This window comes from Numida meleagris, chromosome 7, assembly GCF_002078875.1.
Source record: "Numida meleagris isolate 19003 breed g44 Domestic line chromosome 7, NumMel1.0, whole genome shotgun sequence".
Classification (NCBI taxonomy): domain Eukaryota; kingdom Metazoa; phylum Chordata; class Aves; order Galliformes; family Numididae; genus Numida; species Numida meleagris.
The window spans coordinates 3,800,686-3,820,009 of record NC_034415.1 but is presented as its reverse complement, the minus strand read 5'-3'; the positions used below and the strand labels follow the sequence as shown (position 1 = coordinate 3,820,009).

The following is a 19,324-nucleotide window of genomic DNA, read 5'->3' as shown; positions in this document are numbered from 1 at the left end:
GTCGTGGGAGCGGCTCCATCCGGGTCCTGGGGATGCTGTCAGGACGCCGGCAGGCGGGGCTGCGTGCGGGGGTGTGGGAGCTGCGAGACCTGCCCGGAACCGTTCCCAGCGCCCGCAACCGGCTCCGCCGCCTCCAGCTCTGTCGGGCCCTTCGCGCTCCTTCGCCTGACGGGATCCGCCCTGGGACTGCGGCGCTACTCAGTGTCGGAGGGCGCGCTGGCCCAGGCGGGCCCCGCCCCGCGGCCTCGAAGGCAAGTGGCAGCGCCCGGCCCGGCGCGGTGGGGGCGAGGTGGGCGGGGGGTTGTGGGCTGCTGCGCAGTGCACTTGCACCCAGGGTGGGCTAGGGGTACCTGGCGAGTTCTGCGGGGCAGCGAACGCGTAACCCATGTAGTCTCATGTCAGCTACAGGGCTCCCCATTTGTCATCTGGGACGCGGGCCGTTAACGTTCCTCTTTAGTTAGTGATGCTTGATTGGAAGCAAAAGCACTTGCGTTACTGTCAGAGCTCTGCTGTGCTTCGGGAGTGCTGTGCTCCGCAGCTCAGTGTGCCGCAGCCGCTGTGTTCAGCAAACCGGGATTCCTTCCCTGCGTACTTAAGCTAGCCTCACATTACTGGAAGCAGAGGGGGTGAATGCGGTTTCTCACAGAAGAAAGTGTATTTAGATTTCAAGTATCTGAGAGCAATTTGAAGTGTTGACTTTAAACTTTACAGGCATTTTTTTTTTTCTAATAAAGCATCAAGCTTAGTCAAACTCCAGGTTTTTACTGCAAAGTTTGCTTCATCATCATCAACCTAAAAGCCTGGGGTTCTGTTAAAGCTTTGTGTTTGAGGTGTATTATTTTCACATGTAACTGAAACTTGCACTGTAGGGCATCTCTTAAGAAAACCAACAGTGATTTGTAGTAGTCACAGAATACGTGGTAGAGGTCAGCTTGTGAATTGAACTGTGTTATGGAATGGTAATGTATGGGTATTGAAGTGCCACCCAGGACTTAAGTGCTGTATAGGCTGCTGCATGCCAGGCAAAACCATATTTTACTTATAGATGAATTTATTTTGTGTTCGAAATATATTAAACAATTCCTTCAGTTTTGTTTTTTCCTTTCCTCTGTGGAAGGCGCTATGGTAGATTGTATTTTACATTTAATAGCGTTAATTTCCACAGAGAAGCTACATTCATGAATGTATAAAAACACAAAAGCAAAATGAATTGAGAGGAATGCTTTACTAAAAATTAATAGCTTAATTTCAACATTTCAATATGGATCATTGATATTCACTGATGATCTTTCTCCCGTTGGTGGGAACTGGACGTCATCAAGCTGGACAGGTTCATATCGATATTCATTCAGTAATTTCTTTTGTTATAAAGCATCTAGTCTGTGACTTAAGGTTTTTCATGTTGCTAGTTGCATTGAGGTAACTCAGAAGCTGGAAATTTTCTGGAGCCAGAACACTGCTGCTGAATTCTCTATGGGTAGTTGAAATTCACATTCATTGTTGCAGCTCAGTAGAAGAGGAAGCAGGGTTTTGTTAAAGCACCCATTTGATGCATATTTGCATTTGTCCATCTGTGAGGATGAAAGTTGTCTGTGTTATAGAGCTGTGGAAGGAGGAAAATAACCTTGAAGTTTGGGCAGAGGAGCGGGACTAGTTAGTGAGATGGAATGGCTTTATGAGCTTGTTACTCTGAAATATGAAACAGGACTAAGAAGTGGCCAACGTGATTTAAATAGTTCAATGTGGAATAAGGAAGGGCTTTAAAAAATTTACAATTTGTATTAGAATCCAGGACATTCTGTTGATCTGAACCACTCTTAAGTCCCCCAAGGCAGCTCCAGAGCCAGGCACACTGGCTCTTCAGCCCCTTGCACATCCTGCAGGCCGTAACCTGAGTGTGCTCACTGGCACTGCAGTGGGTAGAAGGTGTCACAGGCTGTAAAAGAGAGAGAGGCCATGGTCACTCACTGCCCGAGGGGCAGGCAACAGTGCTGCCCCAGCCCCCTGGCAACAGACCTTCTCGGTCCCTACTCCCCGCTCACTGCCCTGGGACCATGTCCCTGCGTCGCTCACCTCTGCTGCTCGGTCCCCTTGGTTGGTGACCTCACAGTGCATTGCCCCATGTACTTGGGCACCAGCCTGGGCCTCCATTGTTCAGTGGTTTTCCTTTGTAATGGTGATTTATTTGGGAAAATAAAATTTGCACCTTTACTGTCTCCACAGTCATTCATCTTCCATGAACTGTTTATTCTTTCTGAAAGTAGAAGGACTCTTTTTTTGCTGTTCTGGTTTGGATGCAATAGAAATCGGTGGCAATCTCTGCGTCAGACTTGCCTCCTATACCAAGTGCTGATGTCACAGCACGTTGTTTGCTCGTGCTTTCCTGTGCAACCTATTATGTGAGACCTGCTGTAGCAGGAGGTTGGACTAGATCATCTTCAGAAGTCCTTTCCAATCCCTGCAATTCTGTGATAAGTGTAATAGAGGGAAATCGCAGACTCTGCATTTTGAATGGTAGGAATAAGATTTACTGCAAATATGCCCTTTTATTGAGAAAATTGTCAACAAACTAGGGCTGTGGCTCCCATGCCAAAGAATGGCCCAAAGGGTATGAGTGTCATTAGAGTACCAAAAGAAGCTCAGTTTGAGTGGTCTGAAATAAGTGGTAGACCTGATTCTTTTAAGACAATTGCTTGGGTCTGAGGGATCTCTGGATATTTATACATGGTCTATAGGAATTAGGCTTGAAACGATATAGCCTTTATTCTTGGTGACCTAGCCTGGAAGTTTAGCAACCTTCATAGGCATCCCAAACACCACAAGAGGACAGAGTCCCAGTGATTGATGCTGATGGTGTCAGGGGTAACTTTTTCACTGAGAGCGATGAAGCCCTGGCACAGGCTCCCTAGAGAAGTCGTGGATGCTCCATCTTTGAAGGTGTTCAAGGCCAGACTGGATGGGATCCTGGGCAGCTTGATCTGGTGCCTGATTTAGTAGTTAGCAATCCTGCCCGCGGCAGGGCGTTGGAACTAGATGATTGTGAGGTCCCTTCTAAGCCAAACAGTTCTGTGATCCGCATGGGTGCCTTCCAACTGAAGATATTCTATGATTCTATCTGTAAATTTAGAAATGTGAGAATTATTTCATTTAGATTTCGTTTCTGTCCTCGGGTGAGGATGATAATGGTAGCTAATTTGCAATAATGACTATAAAACTATGTATGTGAGGACAATGTAATTTTGTCTGGTCCAAGTGAGAAGTACAGTGAAGTGGGCATATTAAATGGCACCCATGCAAATAGAAAATATAGGAAAAAATACAAGAATATTAGAAGTTGTGCTTGTATTTTTTAATATAATCAATTTGTATAAGTATAATAATCAGTGAGATTAAAAGTGCTTTGTGTAACTGGAGGCATGGCCCTTCCAGTTCATTTTAAGCCTTGATGATCCATCGGTGGATGAGAAGATTTTTTTCGCTAGCCTCGTTTAAATATAGTAATGTATATTATAGTGTAGATATGAAAGATGCAACAAGAAATTATTTTGTAGATTTCATCTATATGGAGATCAAGTTATTCATGCACAATCCTTTATGCATCCTGTTCTTATTTATACTTCAAGGCAATGGTGTTTTTCCATTACCTTTTAACATGGCTGGCAGTTGTTTTTGGTTTTTTGTTTGTTTGGTTTGTTTGTCTGATTTTTCCCCTGAAAAGTGCAGTAATGGATTCTGACTGTGATTTCTGGATTTTTGTTCAGGTATTCATGAAATATTATATACTGCTTAATAAAACCAACTAATTGAAATTTGTTGAAATAAAATGTGGTTAAGGCATTATAACAAATGGGTATGTAGTTTACATGCAATGCAAATACCACCCTTGTTATTCTTAGTGTATTTGCATGCCTTAGATGTCAGTGAAAAAGTCGGATGAACCATGACGTATAGTTAAATTGGTTTGGCAGGAATCCTGGATTGAATATTTAAGTAACAAGAAAAACAGCTGAGTTCTGTTGGGCTGAATAATAAAGAGAAATACATTTACTATTATTATGCAATTTGTAACGAAGAGCTCAATTTTTAAGCCATTAGGCTTCTATTTTTATAATTTTAGTAGCATGTAGAATATAACGGGGCCACTGATAAATGTTCATTTTTTTTTTTTCATTCTAGATGCAAGCAGCACATCACTGCAGATAGGCAAGAATGGAAGAAGGGTGTATCTCTAGTCTCTTGCAGAGAAAGGATAACTCTGTCAAAGTAGGGAAGTCATAAATCAGTATGCAGTGTGTTGCTTACCTACATAGAGAGAGAATCTTTCTGTGTTAGGGACATTTCTGTGTGCTAACTTACCCTGCTTGGTGAAGTAATGGCATTTATCTTCGTTATCCAGAAAAGCATGTCAAAGGCAGGTATCTGCAAGATACCTAAGAGGTGTATAAGTGGATTTCATGGAGGTGTCATTTGTGTGTGCGTACTCTATGTAGAGTTTGATGGGTTGGGTTATTGGTACTCCATGTGTGTGTAGAATAGTACCTCTGAGCTTTTTATTGTTAAGTGAGAACCGAGAAAACTGTATTTATGGTTGTCACATTGAAGTTTTGGGAACAGTGGTGACAGTGAGGATTGGAACTGGATGATCTTTAAGACCTCTGATTTTATGACAGTGGACTGTGGAGGTACGTACTGCGTCAAGGAGCAGAGGCTGGGCTTTGGAAATGCAGCTGCTTTAATAAGACTGATTGAAGAAGACGGAGGTTGTGAAGTTGTTTTCTTCTCATTACCCTGCTGATTTCGTTCTACTTACATTTATTTCAGCTTCCATATTATGGGCTGAATATTGTCATCCTAACATTCTTCAAGTAAGAACAGTGTTGTTGCCTACAGATATTTCTGTGGAATTCTTGAAACTCAGAAGTATATAAAGAACTGAAGGACTGAATTCTCACGGTGCTTCCTTGCTTTTTTAACTTAAAATGTAAAGCAGTACAGAATTTGTGTCTTTTCTTGGATCTCACTTGGCACAGCAGACTATTTGAGCCTGTAATAAAGTTTTGTTTTCCTTTTGTTGAGCTACTGTCAGTTGGTAAGAGGCTGTTGTGTAAAAAGCCTCACTGAAACCCACTGTATTTAAACTCTCACAGTCTTCTGACTAAGTATTTTTTCAGTATTTTACTTCTTTGTTTTAGCATTGTGTTTCTTCATTTGGTCAGTTCTATCATCTTTCTACAAAATGGAGTGGGACAAGATCTGAATTTTGACCAAATTTGACATGCAAACCAAAACCCTAGATTGGAAAGTAGTGTAATATATTTGTGGCAAAGAAAAGTGGTGCAGGCCATGTTTTCTGTGTGCCACTGATTGGGTTAAAGTAGCTTCTAGTTTGGTTTTAGGGAAATTAACTCATCACCATCGTAACTTGGAGATGTAGGGAAAAAAAAAAACGCAAAAAAATCTCTCATTGGTATTTGTTATTGCACACTTAGAGTAGACTTGTACTAAGTTTAGGAAGGAAAAAGCACAGATGTGTAGATATATGTACTTAGGTTAGAACTGATAAAAGGGTATAGTCATAAAGTTTTCGTAGTAGTTCTTATAAACATTACTGCTCTTTCAGCAGGTTTCTTGGAGGTGCAAACAATGGAGGACGAGGCAAACCAAGTGCAAGCCCCGAATGAAACGCAGGTGCCCAACTCTGACAGCGATTATGTGTGGCACGTCACTGACATGAATCGACTGCACCGCTTCCTGTGTTTTGGTTCGGAAGGTGGTACTTACTGCATCAAGGAGCAGAGGCTGGGCTTTGAAAATGCAGCGGCTTTAATGAGACTGATTGAAGAAGGTAGAGGTTGTGAAGTTGTTCAGGAAATAAAGACATTCAGTCAAGAAGGCAGAGCAGCAAGACAGGAGCCCCTGCTTTTTGCGCTTGCCATCTGTTCACAGTGTTCTGATGCAAAAACAAAACAAGCAGCATTTAAAGCTGTTCCTGAGGTGTGTTGCATTCCAACTCATCTCTTTACTTTCATCCAATTTAAAAAAGATTTGAAGGAAGGCATGAAGTGTGGCATGTGGGGCCGTGCGCTGAGAAAAGCTGTGGCAGATTGGTACAATGGAAAGAATGGCATGGCTGTTGCTTTAGCAGTTACAAAATATAAGCAAAGAAGTGGTTGGTCTCATAAAGATCTTCTGAGATTGTCCCACCTGAAACCTGCCAGCGAAGGTAATACGTTTTCATCCACCTGAAAATACTGTATTTTAAGCCTGTTATATTAATAATGGAACTATTTTGGAAACACGAATACAGTTGTTATCCCTTTTAGGGACCAAGTTCATGCCTGGTGTGTGTAGCCAATAAGCACGCAGTCGAAATCCACATAAAGGTCTCTATTTCAGTTCTGCACAGAATCAGGTACTTGACTATCCTTTGCAGAACAAGCGCACCCCTGACTAGAAGTGTGGTTGGTCATAGATAGCTGTTTACAGAATTCTTTCTCTTTACAGTTTCTAATTGGTTATTCTGTTTCATCTTTAAAATGTGCGTATGATAGGGCTAGAAGATAGTACATCTGGGAGGGAATAGCTGCTGTCATATTTCCATCTCATTTACGTGCAGGGGTGTATGTTTTTTAATGTGTTAATAACTCTAATGAGCCTAAAGGTCCCTCACTGGGCATTTTCCCTTCCTTTTTTGTTGATGTTAGCTTATTATCGTATACTTACTTGTAGTCAGGTTGTTTATAACTTCACCTGTTTTTCACATACTTATGGTCAAATGTTTACACTTTCTTGACCTTGGTTGTCTACACCAACGTGGAATGATGATTTCTTAGTGATTGTATCGTGTAAATTACACTGTAGAAGTGTGAGGGATTGTGTCAGAAATGTAGCTGTTTGTCTTCAAGGTAAAAAGAAGCTGTTTTAAGTTGTATGGAGATTACCCTTTTTAGAACTGATCATCAGATCTGGGAAGTTCCAGTTACATTGCTCTCATCGTTTCTTCATTTGTTTTTTAACAAATAAAAACTGCTACCTTGTTTGTTTGCTAGAGTGATCAGTGTCGGTATAAAGATTGTAATCTTGCTTGGAAAATATTTTTCTTTTCTATAGGAGTAGCTATCGTCACTAAATACATCACCAAAGGGTGGAAAGATGTCCAAGAAGCTTACAAAGACAAAGCAGTTTCTGCTGAGACTGAAAAACTTTTAAAGTACCTGGAGGCTGTGGACAGAGTGAAACACACAAAAGATGAATTGGAGGTCATTCATTTAATAGAGGAATATGGTCTAGTCAGGGAACATTTATTGACGAACCATCTGAAATCTAAAGAGGTAGGTAAACTCTAGGGCCTTTGTATTCTCTTTAGAGTAACACTTCTTAGAATGTTGAGATTTCTGTACAAAACAAAAAAGCCTTTATGCTATTTTTCTCCAAGTTATTTACACTAGTAGCTAATTTTAAAATAATACAAATCTTCATATAACTTGCACATTTATTTTAAAATACACTTATTCAACGTGCAGGTGTCAGTTCTTGTTCTTGAGAAATCTCATCTTGTTTTCCTTATTCTTTGATCGTAGGTTTGGAAGGCGTTGCTGAAGGATATGCCCATTTCTGTTTTGTTGAGAAATTTAGGAAAGATGACTGCAAATTCAGTCCTTGAACCTCGAGGTTCGGAGGTGGCAATAGTGTGTGAAAGACTGCAAAATGAGAAACTGCTAAAAAAGGTAAAATGAATAAATTCATAATTGTTACCAACCTTTGACTTTTAATCTCTTCCTAAACTATTTCTTTAGGCAACCTCTTTATAAAATAAAAGAGAGAGTCTTTTAAAGAATTTTGTAGCTTATTCTTTTAAAAAAAACTGCAGAACTTTTTTTTTACAGATGAAGCGTATTGACAGCTAGTATCTTAAATTAAGGCCATGGCAAGCTTTGCCTGGTGGGTTCATCCATTGTTTCTGAGTCTTGTAACTTAGAGTCAGCAACACGATTCTAAAAAGTGAATGGAAGCTACTTTTATAGGATCCCAGGAGTTGAATGAAGTAATCAGCTTAGCCTCTGAGAGGAAAGTGAGAACAAGGAGACTTTCTCCTTTTAGATTGCTTTACTGTCCATCATAGGTAATACAGTAAAAGGGACAGTAGGATTCTCTAAAGGGGAAAAAAAAAAATTCCTTAGGAATTTATTGAGAGGTAGAGAAGATGAGTGACTTCTTCTGATGTTTTGTTTGAGCTAGGGAGAGTAGTGGAATTGAGAACAACAATTCCATTTCTTTTCCTGTCTCACTGCTCTTTCCCTTCTCTTGTTTCTTCTTTAATTTTGTGTAATTACTGATGCGCTGGAGAAAGGAATGCGAAGGTGGTAGCATAATATCTTGATAGGAGAAAGACAAGAGACGGGCATTCAGATTTCCTGAGATTTTCTGCTGATGATTAATGACTTGAATGTCTCCATGAGGAAAAAGATAAGAAAATGTTGATAAATCATTAAAGCAAAGATGTGATTTAAAATGCTTACTATGCAGCAGCCACTACATGAACTCTTCAAAAACAATTGAAGCAAGCAGATTTTGCATTACGATCTTATTTTTAGTTCGTGTTGTTTTTTAATATATTTTTAACAAGTTCAGGCTTCTGAAAACTTACTTACTCACTTTGCCTGTAGGGTAGAATACATCCATTGCATGTATTGGCTGCATTAGAAACCTATAAATCTGGACATGGAAGCAGAGGGAAGCTTTGGTGGCGTCCTGATGAAGACATTTTAGAAGCTTTAGATGCTTCATTCTACAAAACTTTCAAGGTAATGTAATTCTTCAATTTACTCGGCTTATGAAGAAGCCTTTTTTCTTTTTTTCTTTTTTTTTCTGAAAGTTTATAACAGCGTACGTGCATGTTTACTGGATGGATAACAGTGTTCAATCTTGGTGATTTTATTAAATGGACGGAAAAAGAATAGTTAGTTTTTGGCAGTGCTACTGTCCTATAATGTTGTCCTGAAAAGAAATGAATAGAAAAAAAAAAAAGAATCTAGGTGAAAAGCAGAAGAAGGAAGAACAAATTAATAAATAATTTGTATGCATTTTCATTTTTCTTTTTTCCTTTTAGACGGTGGAACCAACAGGAAAACGTTTCTTAGTTGCAGTTGATGTCAGTGCATCAATGACCCAAAAAGTTTTGGGCAGTGTGCTGAACGCTAACACAGTTGCAGCAACAATGTGTATGGTGAGTTATTAACCTTCTCTATTTGTAACTATATGCAGCTTGAGCTAGCTTCTGATATAAAGGTACTCTAAAGCTGGTTAGAAATCAGAGGAAGCTTGCTACATAATATTCTTTTGGGTACAGAAGAGATGGCCCTGTGCTGTACTGGTAGATCGTATGCTTAAAGCTACCAGCAACCAATTTCCAGTTCTAATCAAAGTGGTTAAGGCTGCTTTTTCACTCAGCTTAACTGAAAATAAATAGAAAAAAATCGGAAGCATTGATAATTTAATACAGATTGGATTAAGAAAAGTTGGGGTAATTCGTATTTGCATTTGAATGATCAACACTGCCTTTGTATCACAATCGCTTTCGCCTCTGATACTGTTAAGTTTCTTGTGTATTTATCTTAGAGAGGAACTTGCTTGTTTTTAGAAATATGTAGAGTTTTATGTCAGAGAGGGGAGAGAAGAAATAAGGAAATATATTTAGTTGCAGTAATTGGAACTCTCTCTGTAGGTCTGATTTTTGCATTATTTATTTACAAAAACATTACAGAATATTTAAAGCATAGGATGAAGCTTTAGCATATATGAGGAGTCACACTGACTTAAATAAGGACTTAAATTTATCCTTCTTTATGATGTGTGTTCATCAGGGAACGTCTTGATTCAGGCATTAAAAATTCTAAATAATTAACTTTTCTTTTGTCTTCCTCTTTCTCAGGTTGTAGCACGGATTGAAAAGGATTCCCATATTGTTGCCTTCTCGCATGAAATGGTCCCTTGTCCTGTGACGGCTGATATGACATTACCTCAAATATTAGTGAAAATGTATGAAGTATGTAAAAACAGACAAACAAAAAAACCTAAAACAAAATAAAATTGCAATTAGGAAATTGCCCTTGCTAACATCGGAGTTTAGAGGTCTCAGCAATTAAATAATTACACTGCATTTCGTTTTGCTTGCAGCCATTTTTTAGTGCTGTGTTTAGTCCATGTCTACATAGTAAAACACTGGAATTTTTCCCTCCCTTTTATTTAGGGGAAGTACAATGAGTGTGATTATTTCAACTTCCTGAATATTAAATAACGACATTTACAATGGCATTACTAGATCACAATGCTTAGTTTGAAAAGAATAAATAAATAAAAAATGGACAGAACAGAAGTGAAATGAATGAATGAACTGCTGTTTAACAAAGAAGCCTCCGAATATAACAGACCATGAAGCTTACCTGAAAAGCAATTTTTCCATGGCATACTAATTTCTGTAGTAATGTGTTCCGTGTATACACTTTTTTTCCTTTTAAGATTCCAATGGGTACCACTGATTGTTCCCTTCCGATGATGTGGGCTCAGAAAACACAGACAGCTGCTGACGTCTTCATTGTATTTACTGATAACGAGACCTTTGCTGGAAACACTCGTCCTGCAACAGCTCTTAGAGAGTACAGGGAGGTAAATATACTTCTGAGTGCTTGCAATTGATCAGTGCAGTACAAAATAAATGCTGCTGCTATCCATGTTTTAGATACTTAACAAGCTGTGGCTATTTGCAGTAAATAATAATCTATACAGTGTTTAAAAATGATATGTTTTCCACTTAAATTGAATTACTAGAACTAATTGCACATATTTAACAGCATTGAATTACTGAAAGTATTTATAATTAACCTACTTTGCTTTGCCATTCAGTGAATATATGAATTTCTGCATTCTATATATAATTGATCAAATAAGTCCATTATACAAATAAGTTAATTATAGGAAGTTCTTAAAGTTATTTCTGTGAGCTTAGTGTTATTGTTTAACTTTGATCTCTGCATTAGATCCTCCAAACTATAAATGAAGTAATGAAAATAAGCCTGTAGGGAAACTCAAGAGAATGAGGTGATAGCATCCTGTGAAGAAAGCCCTGTATATTTTAAAGGGGCTGTGTAAGGCCCTTCAAGGTTTGGAAATGAAACTAAAAAAAATACCTTCTTACCAGCACATTGCAATTAAAACTGTGACTTGAACAGCAAACAGTCTTTCATGCTTTAAGGGAACTGAACTGTTTCTACATTAATATATTTTAAATTACAAATACAGCTGTGTATGAACATTGACCTTCATATCATATTCACTCATTTGAAATTAATACCGAAATCTTTAACTTGCCCAGTGAAACTCTCCCAGTTAATTGTTGAGATTAGCTCCTATGCCTACGTTTGTGCTTTTGACAGGGAGTTTCTGTACTCTGAGCTTCATAACATTTGTTTTGCTTTACATTACACAATGCTAACCTGCACATTCAGCTCATGTAGTTGAATTGTCCAGCCATAGCTGTTGTAGTTGTTTAACCAACGTTTGGAAATCCTTGCCTTAAGCAAAAATACACTCTTTGACTTATATTAGATGATAATTATTATCACCAGATCTCAGAATGATCTTCAGAATAGCAAACACAACATTGACATTTGAAATGATCTATGGTCTGTGAATCTTAATATTGCAGGAAAGTTTTGCTAATATCCTTCATTGTAATTATTTCATTTTATTTAAATGTAACTGATGTTTCTATTGCAACTTAGTGTTAACAGATAGTCTGCAATTCTTGTTATGACACATCTGATTTCTATCAGTTTCTATGCCTTTTCAGACAGTGGTTTATCTATGCAAGATTGCAAGATTTGGGCTCTGGCATGTTTCAGTTACTGTATATGTGTGCTCTGAAAATATCTTCTTGTTTTTCCTCTAGAAAATGGGTATTCCTGCTAAATTGATTGTATGTGGAATGACGTCAAATGGTTTTACGATCGCCGATCCAGATGACAGAGGCATGTTGGATATATGTGGTTTTGATGCTGGAGCCTTGGATGTTATTCGAAACTTCATTTTGGATTTGATTTAATTTCGTAGGCATCTGCTCTTCCCAGTGGGTCCATTGCTGGCAACAGACTTCACCCTGGGAACTCCTAGCCAAATGTACTTTATTAGAATATGGCATATCAATTATTAGAATATGCATATCAAAACGTTACCTTTTTGTGAAGGGAAAACAAGAAAAGCAGATGAGAAATCACTTTTCTCCTTTTTCCTGTTGCACACAGATTAAAATAACGGTGGGAAGTTTGCTAAAAGTTACAGGGTTAGACAATATATAATTTAATTTCATTTATAATAGATTTTAAATACTGAGATTTCCCTCCTCCCCCCCCCCATTGCTGTGTAATGGCTGTTTACAAGAATAAATTGATGAATTACTCCTAGGATGGGGCAGGAAAGAAAAGTGGTTTTAGCTTTTCAATAGCATCAGCTTAACAGCAGCTTAGTTGAGAGTGATTTTTCTTTGGGCCTTTCTTAATCTTCATATTTTCAGCAAATTACTAAGGTTCAGCAGTTTCCATTATCATACTTTGGGTCTACAAAAAAAAGCATTTTCTGGCACACGTGAGACCGTGTAACTGTGATGCAGTATAAAAGTTACCCAGTGGAATTTCACAGCGATGAACCTGAAAGTGGCAGAGCTCATGCTAATCTTCTAGCTGGAATATCTGAATTTTCAAGAATAAAATAATTGTTCTTAGAGAGAGGGGTAGTTTCTGTACAATGCGGTTTCAGAAGCACTGTTTTAGAATTTGTGTGCTTTGGAGAAAGTTTTACAAATGTGCTAGTAGTGAAGGGTCCTGGAAATGGCTAGGAAACCACATTCAGAACTTGCTATAACTTCAGACAGCAGCAGCATGCTTTTCAGTGAGAAAGATCAGCAAGTGCATGTATCTTTGCTTACTCTCGAAAGCTGACTGGTAACAACCAGAAACATAACTACATTTTCTTCAAAAGAATGTATTAGATGATACATAAATAATCTTCTTAATGAGAATACTCCATTTTTACAGTCTTTTTGTAGATTAACACTACTTCTGATTTCTTAAATTAATTCAATCTAATGCTTTTCAAAACTACCTCCAGTTTATAGTGACCAATTCTTAAAAGCTTTTGTGAAATGTACAGTTGCCTCATGTTCTCAAAATCTTGTTTAGGAAGTGATTGAAACTAGATTTTTCTTTTCTTTTTTTTTTAATTCTGATAGTAAGTGTGAGGAAAGAAGGAGAAAGCTAGTAAATATCTTAAATATCTTACCACTTCGGAACAGGAACTGATAGCAATTCATGTGTATATGTATTTAAAGTGTGTCTGTGTGTGTGTGTGTGTGTGTGTGTTTATAGATGTGTGTGTAGGGGGGGAAGTTAAAAGATTTCTTTAGGAGATCACAGTTTTAGAAGATGAGAGTTGTTTTCGGTGATGATTTTACCACTTCTCCTTAGACGTTTGTCAGCCTCTTTTATGACAATTCTGACTATTTTAAACAGTGAATTTGATGTTGATTTGAAAATAATTATGGTTTATAAAAATAACCTAACTGTGGTAAATGACATGGAAGACCATATTTTTTTGCCTAAAAAAGCAAGCTTTTAAATGTAAAATTCAAGTTCGTATTATACTTTTGATACCTCTAATTATGCCTCCTACATATTGACTGTAAATTCAAAGATTGTGTTCTGTAGGATGGATATCTATTTGGTGCTATCTAAAATATGAGATTACGTGTTACTGAAGGTATTATGCTACAGACTTACACTCTACCTTAACAAATCCAAAATGGTGAGGGAATCCTTTTCTGACATGAAGAAACAACAGAATTGTTCTAAATCCATGGCTTAAAGAGCAGATAGTAGGTGTGTTAATTTTCAGGGAACATGAATCTAGCTACTTCTGAATTATCACTGCTATTACGATACAGCTCTATTGGAATCTTGAAGAACACAGGGCTGCCACCAGCAGGCTGGGTAACATACAGAAACAAACAAGCGTTCCTGCAAAAAACTAACAAAATAGCACTTCGAGTTTGAACAAGAAAATTAGCCATTTCCTGTGGAAAACTTCCTACCAAGTGTAGTCTCCTTGCTGAATAAGCGTAATAAATATGGGGAAAGTACTTACTCTATACATGTTAATTATTTCAAGTAAATGCACTGATGTTTTGGAATTATTTTGGTAGTAATGTGTTTTAAATGCGACAATAGTCAAGCAACTGATAGATATTTCCTACTGAGCTAGAGATGTTGAAAATAACTGATGGATAAGTATGTGTTGCAAGTACTTTTTCTTATTTGAAGTAGTATTTGTGAAGTAATAGGAAATGTGTTGGACTAAATATGGAATGAGAAACTTAAACTGGTATTTCAAGTAACTTCTGGCAGTTAATTGTAGACATTTACTGCTGATAAAAGATTAGTTATTAACAGATTGACTGACATTACAGTAGTGTTGCAACTTTGAAAGCGGTCCGGTTTAAAATACAATTCTTTGAAGCACAGGGAAGGTGAGTTTTTCAGTAGAGCTTATAGAAAATGTAGCTCTCTGAATCTGTTGACACTAGATGTAGTTATCGAGTGCAGTAGCTGGAGTACATGATGTGCCCCTAAACATTTTCCATAACTCTGCCAAAAAATCTTGTTAGAATATTGTATATGGTGGTTGTCCAATGTAAAGCTAGCACTGTTGAGATTGTGTTGTCATCTGCTCCTCCTTTAAAGTTTGCACAGAGTGGGAAAACCGAAGTAAACGCTGACAGCTGAAACTTGGTGGTGTGCTGACCCTTGTTCCTACTGTTGTCTTTCTGGGGTTGTTACTGTCTTAAGTGGCATAAGAGTGATGCTGCATTTTCCTTTTCCATAGGAAAAAGCTGATGTTCTTTATCTGCCTGCATGCTGGATTTTAGGAGGACAGTATGACTTATGTGCCGTGATATAAATTTCTCCTATAAACTCATAATTTCCAAAATGGTACCTGAACATGTGAAGGGGCAGCAGTTACTGTAGTGGGCTCTAATTTTTTTTTTTAAACAAGAGCTAATACAAAATTGCTAAATTTAGATGATAATTCAATATACAATAAATAAGCTATGCTTTCACTAAAGAGGAGACGTGACTCTTTCAAGTTAATAGTGTCTTTTGCATTGGAGGAACACTTCGACTAACAAAACAGAAAAATGGGGCTATAACTGTGCACTACAGTTTATCTGTAAAATAAAACAGGAAAGAATTTAAAAATAGTGAATTTTTGAATAAACATTTTAAAGAAAGAAATAAGTCTAAACATACAGCTGTAATCTGGGTGAATGCAGGTTTCCTGATATTTGTTACCATTAATAGGCTTACGGTTTGACTGTCATTTCACTGTGACACCCTAATTATTCTTAGTCTTAAACGTAATAATGTAATACTCGTAATGTTCAGGCACTTTACCATTAAGAAAAGGATCTATGGTTGGAAGCACAGAAGTAAAATGTTTATGTGTAATGAAGAGCTGTAACCAGTGGACATCAGAGGGCAGGTTTCTTCATTGCAGTGACACCCTCGAGAATGTGGAAGATTTCTTTGAAATTATATAATGCGTCACCACTGTATAATGAATAAAGACAGTGGTAATTTTGCCAAGAATTGGCATATTGTGCTGGGAATTTTATAGCGAGGGAGAGTAGGGTTTGGGATGCTTGTAGAACTTAATTACATGGGGGCTTAATCTACAATTCTCTGTGCTTAAAAAAATAAGTCTAAAGGTCGGTCTAGATCTGAAGTTAGTGAGGCTTGTCTAACTGCCTAGTATGCGATGGCCACTAATAACTGGCCATAAAGTAACTTGCTGCTTTAAACCATAGTTAAACGTAAATAATTGTGGGAGCAGGATGTTGTTCTCTTCTGTTATTGTTTTTAATAGGGGCCCATAAATACCTATTTATGGGTATGGCTTTGAAAGTCTACGTTCTTGGCTTAAGTACACTAGTCATTTTGGAAATTTATTTTAATAATGGCTCCAACTGTAAAAACACTGGGAAAATATTTTTCTCCTTTGGAAGATGCTGTGCTGCTTAATCATGTACCTAACTTGTAGCCACCATACCAGAAGCACTAGTGTTGGTTCTGCTTATTCTGGTTTTTGTATTATGCTTTCTTCTGTGCTCTGCTTTTCTCCGTTCACGTTGGCTTTTTTCTTCTTCGCATCAGTGCGAAGTTCAGCTTGTGGACTTCAGCTTATACTTGAATCTTCGCTCCACGCTCTCATCCTTTCTTTTTTTTGCCTGTGTTCTGCGTTTTTGCCATCATTGAGCACGATAGCTTAGCTAAGCAACTTATTCCAGAACTGATGTCATAGTACTTAATTCTAAAAGCTGGACAATTTTTTTCCCCTTTCTTTCATTATATAAATCTCTAACGGAGTATTTAATTTGCTATCTATCAGATTGTTGGTTTTGAATAAAAAGTTGCGTAAATTACAGAAGAGTATCTTTATTCATTTAAAAACCCAGCATCTGCCTTTGAAATTAAATGGCACTGTTTTCACAAAACAACCATTTAAAAATGGCTTTTCAAATGCAAAATCTTCTTTCTAGAATTAGTTTGGTGGGTGAGAGCTTTCCATTCTTTTACATATTATCAAGTTGCTGTTATATGCAGAATTAGGAAAACATTTAAATGAATATTCTAGATGAATGGGCAGCTTCACTGCAATATTGAAAATATGAAAAGAATAGAATGTAGAAATAAACCTGAGCAAAAGTCACTCATCTTGCTTGTACTTATAATTTTGCTTTTTAAGCATTTGGTCAGATTATAGGTTTACTTAGCTATTTGCAATGGTTCACAGTGTACAAATAGGTTGCCAGTATTTTTTTTCTAATGGCTTGATTGCTGAATTGGTAGAGATTTCATTGTACCACAACACAGTACAGTGTACAACACTGCCAAGTAAGACTTACGGGGAAAAGGTAAAACAAGACTGTATGCTGCTCTGAAAGCTAAGACTTAAAATTAGCGAAGTATGGCGTCTTTAAAGTTGTGTGCTTACATTTGGATTTATGATTTTGATACTGTAAAGTGTGGTTTCTCTGGGTATTTCTGCGTTCTAAATTTATATATTTGCATAACTGTATGTGGGATGTTGTGAACTTTTACAAATGCTTCGTTAACAAATAATGAATGGAGATAGCTGTTTTCCTGATGATACCAGCTTTTTCATGAAGCACAACTAGTTACAATTAAAATGTCTATTCCATTACTTTCTCAAGTAAATGTGTAGTTCTACTCTGGCAAAATAATCCTGTGGAAGGAACGAGCAGATAAGTGCATTCACAGTTGTGTCTGCTTTGTGAAATAACTTTGTTTGTTTCCAGCTTCTTAGGAAACAAAGTTATTTCACAAAGCAGACATTTGAGCTGGACGAGCACTTAAGTACAGTTCCTGTTACAGAATATTTTAGTGGGTAATTTTTAACATTCAGATCCTAAGGAAACCATTATTGTAAGATAAACAGCTTTTGTTCTAGAGACAATGCTATGTTTTAAAAAAAAAAAAAAAAATTTGTTTTTGATTCCCCCCTTTCTCCCCCCCCCCCCCAGAGTAGAACCACACTTTAGCTGCCATATCATGTTTAAACAACTTAAATGTAACATGGCTTTGTGCCATCCAATAATGAAGGCACTGTCTTGCTGCTACTTTCTATGGGATTACACAAAACTGATGAGAAAATATTTGGATGAGGAGCCTTAATACAGTTGAAAAGAAGCATAATTAACCCTCGGAGTGCCTTAAGACATAATTTTCTGTAACAAATTGGCACTCGTTAGGCTCTGCAGGCAAACAGCATGCTTTCTCAACTGCTGGAGTGGAATATTGCCTTAAGTGACAATGCCCTGAGAATTCTGAAATTTAGAACTCAAAGGGTTATTTTAAACTATTGTTTGGGGACTTTTTCTAATGGGGAACAAAATGAAAGATTCCTTTGCATACCGTTATTACTTACATTATGTATTCGCAAGCTTTCCAGCTGCACAATTATTATTAACCTTGTCAGAAAACGTAACTGGGCTAAGAATTATACACAAAGAATACTTTGATACCAGCATATGTGCAAAATAAATTCCTTTATTAAATATAAATCTAGGGAGAGATGCACATTTGTTTGTTTAACTTAACGAGTGTGTCTTTGTAAGCAAAGACTTAATAAGATGATGATGAAACTAGAAAAATTAAGTAGTAAATTGCAACAATGAAAACAAAACAAGGTCAACTTGTTTAGTTCTCTAATTACACAAATTAAAGATGTACAGTGCAGACCAACTGTATTCTGAATATCTTCTATAAATAATATTACCTAAATTTATTTCAAACCTGCATCCCAAAAGGGAAGCTGTCAATTTCAAATGACAGTCTTGCAATCCTAGTTAGCTGAAGATCAATGTAGAACTTTGTTTCCTTGAGGAGAGATTAAACTAAAAATGCTAGTCAAGGATTTTTATTCAAACTGTGCATCTTTAATAGTGTAATGGTCTCTCTTACTGAAGAAAGAGGTATTTTCTACTGACATACGAACTTTCTTGAAATAACCAAGTCTTGGCGTTGGTTGGTCTGGCTTTGGATGTACATTTTACTGAAACTATTGAACTTAGGTTTTTTAGACATTTAACTGCAAGTTAATATTGCTAGTAAATTGCATTTTGACTGTAGAATATAAGTACTAAATAAACTCTATGCATATCAGACCTGTTTTTTGTGGCCTTAAGTGTCAAAATAGTATTGACTGGTTCATAGCATAGTTTGTAGCTGCAGTGTAGGCAGTGGGTGGTCCGGCTACACCTAGAGGATATTCCTAAATGACGGTATCTAGACTGATATTTCATACTGCTGAGTAAAGAGGAAAGTGGTTACCTGGTGATCTAAAATGGCACGCATCTTTTCTCTTTTTACTGTACCAACTGGATCAACACTTTAGTGGCTAGGTGATCTGATGTTGAAATTAGAGGGAAGCAAACAAAGTCAGACAGCCTGCACCACTCATCTTCAGGCCTGGCAGGAGGGAACTGCCTACTACCTCAATCTTCCACAGACATCTATGACAAAAGAGCTTAATCAAAGGCTGTATTTGGAAGACTTCTGTAGCTCAAACCTCTTCAGCAGATCTTCATATACTTTGATACTATAAAAACATAGCTGGTTTTAAAACAATAACTAACCCTTTGCAAACTTGGGTAATGGTAGGGTTTGTTGGACTGTGATCAGAGTGAGAGTGATTA

General features: G+C 37.4%; 1 protein-coding gene across 4 annotated transcripts; it reads left to right on the top strand.

Annotated features, from left to right (window-relative positions):
• On the top strand, nucleotides 12-18,190 carry TROVE2 (TROVE domain family member 2). Of its 4 annotated transcripts, none has more exons than XR_002441308.1 (9): nucleotides 12-251; nucleotides 5,624-6,223; nucleotides 7,111-7,331; nucleotides 7,581-7,727; nucleotides 8,667-8,804; nucleotides 9,110-9,226; nucleotides 9,932-10,038; nucleotides 10,519-10,665; nucleotides 11,948-12,084. XR_002441308.1 is itself a non-coding variant. In XM_021405240.1 (9 exons), exons 2-9 carry the CDS (start codon nucleotides 5,644-5,646, stop codon nucleotides 12,098-12,100), a joined length of 1,617 nt encoding a protein of 538 aa, XP_021260915.1. In that variant the 5' UTR covers nucleotides 13-251; nucleotides 5,621-5,643. The 4 variants fall into 4 exon arrangements, 3 of the variants coding, with proteins under 3 accessions (XP_021260915.1, XP_021260914.1, XP_021260916.1); XM_021405240.1 differs by having other exon boundaries at nucleotides 13-251; nucleotides 5,621-6,223; nucleotides 9,932-10,045; nucleotides 11,948-12,100; XM_021405239.1 differs by having other exon boundaries at nucleotides 14-251; nucleotides 9,932-10,045; nucleotides 11,948-12,100.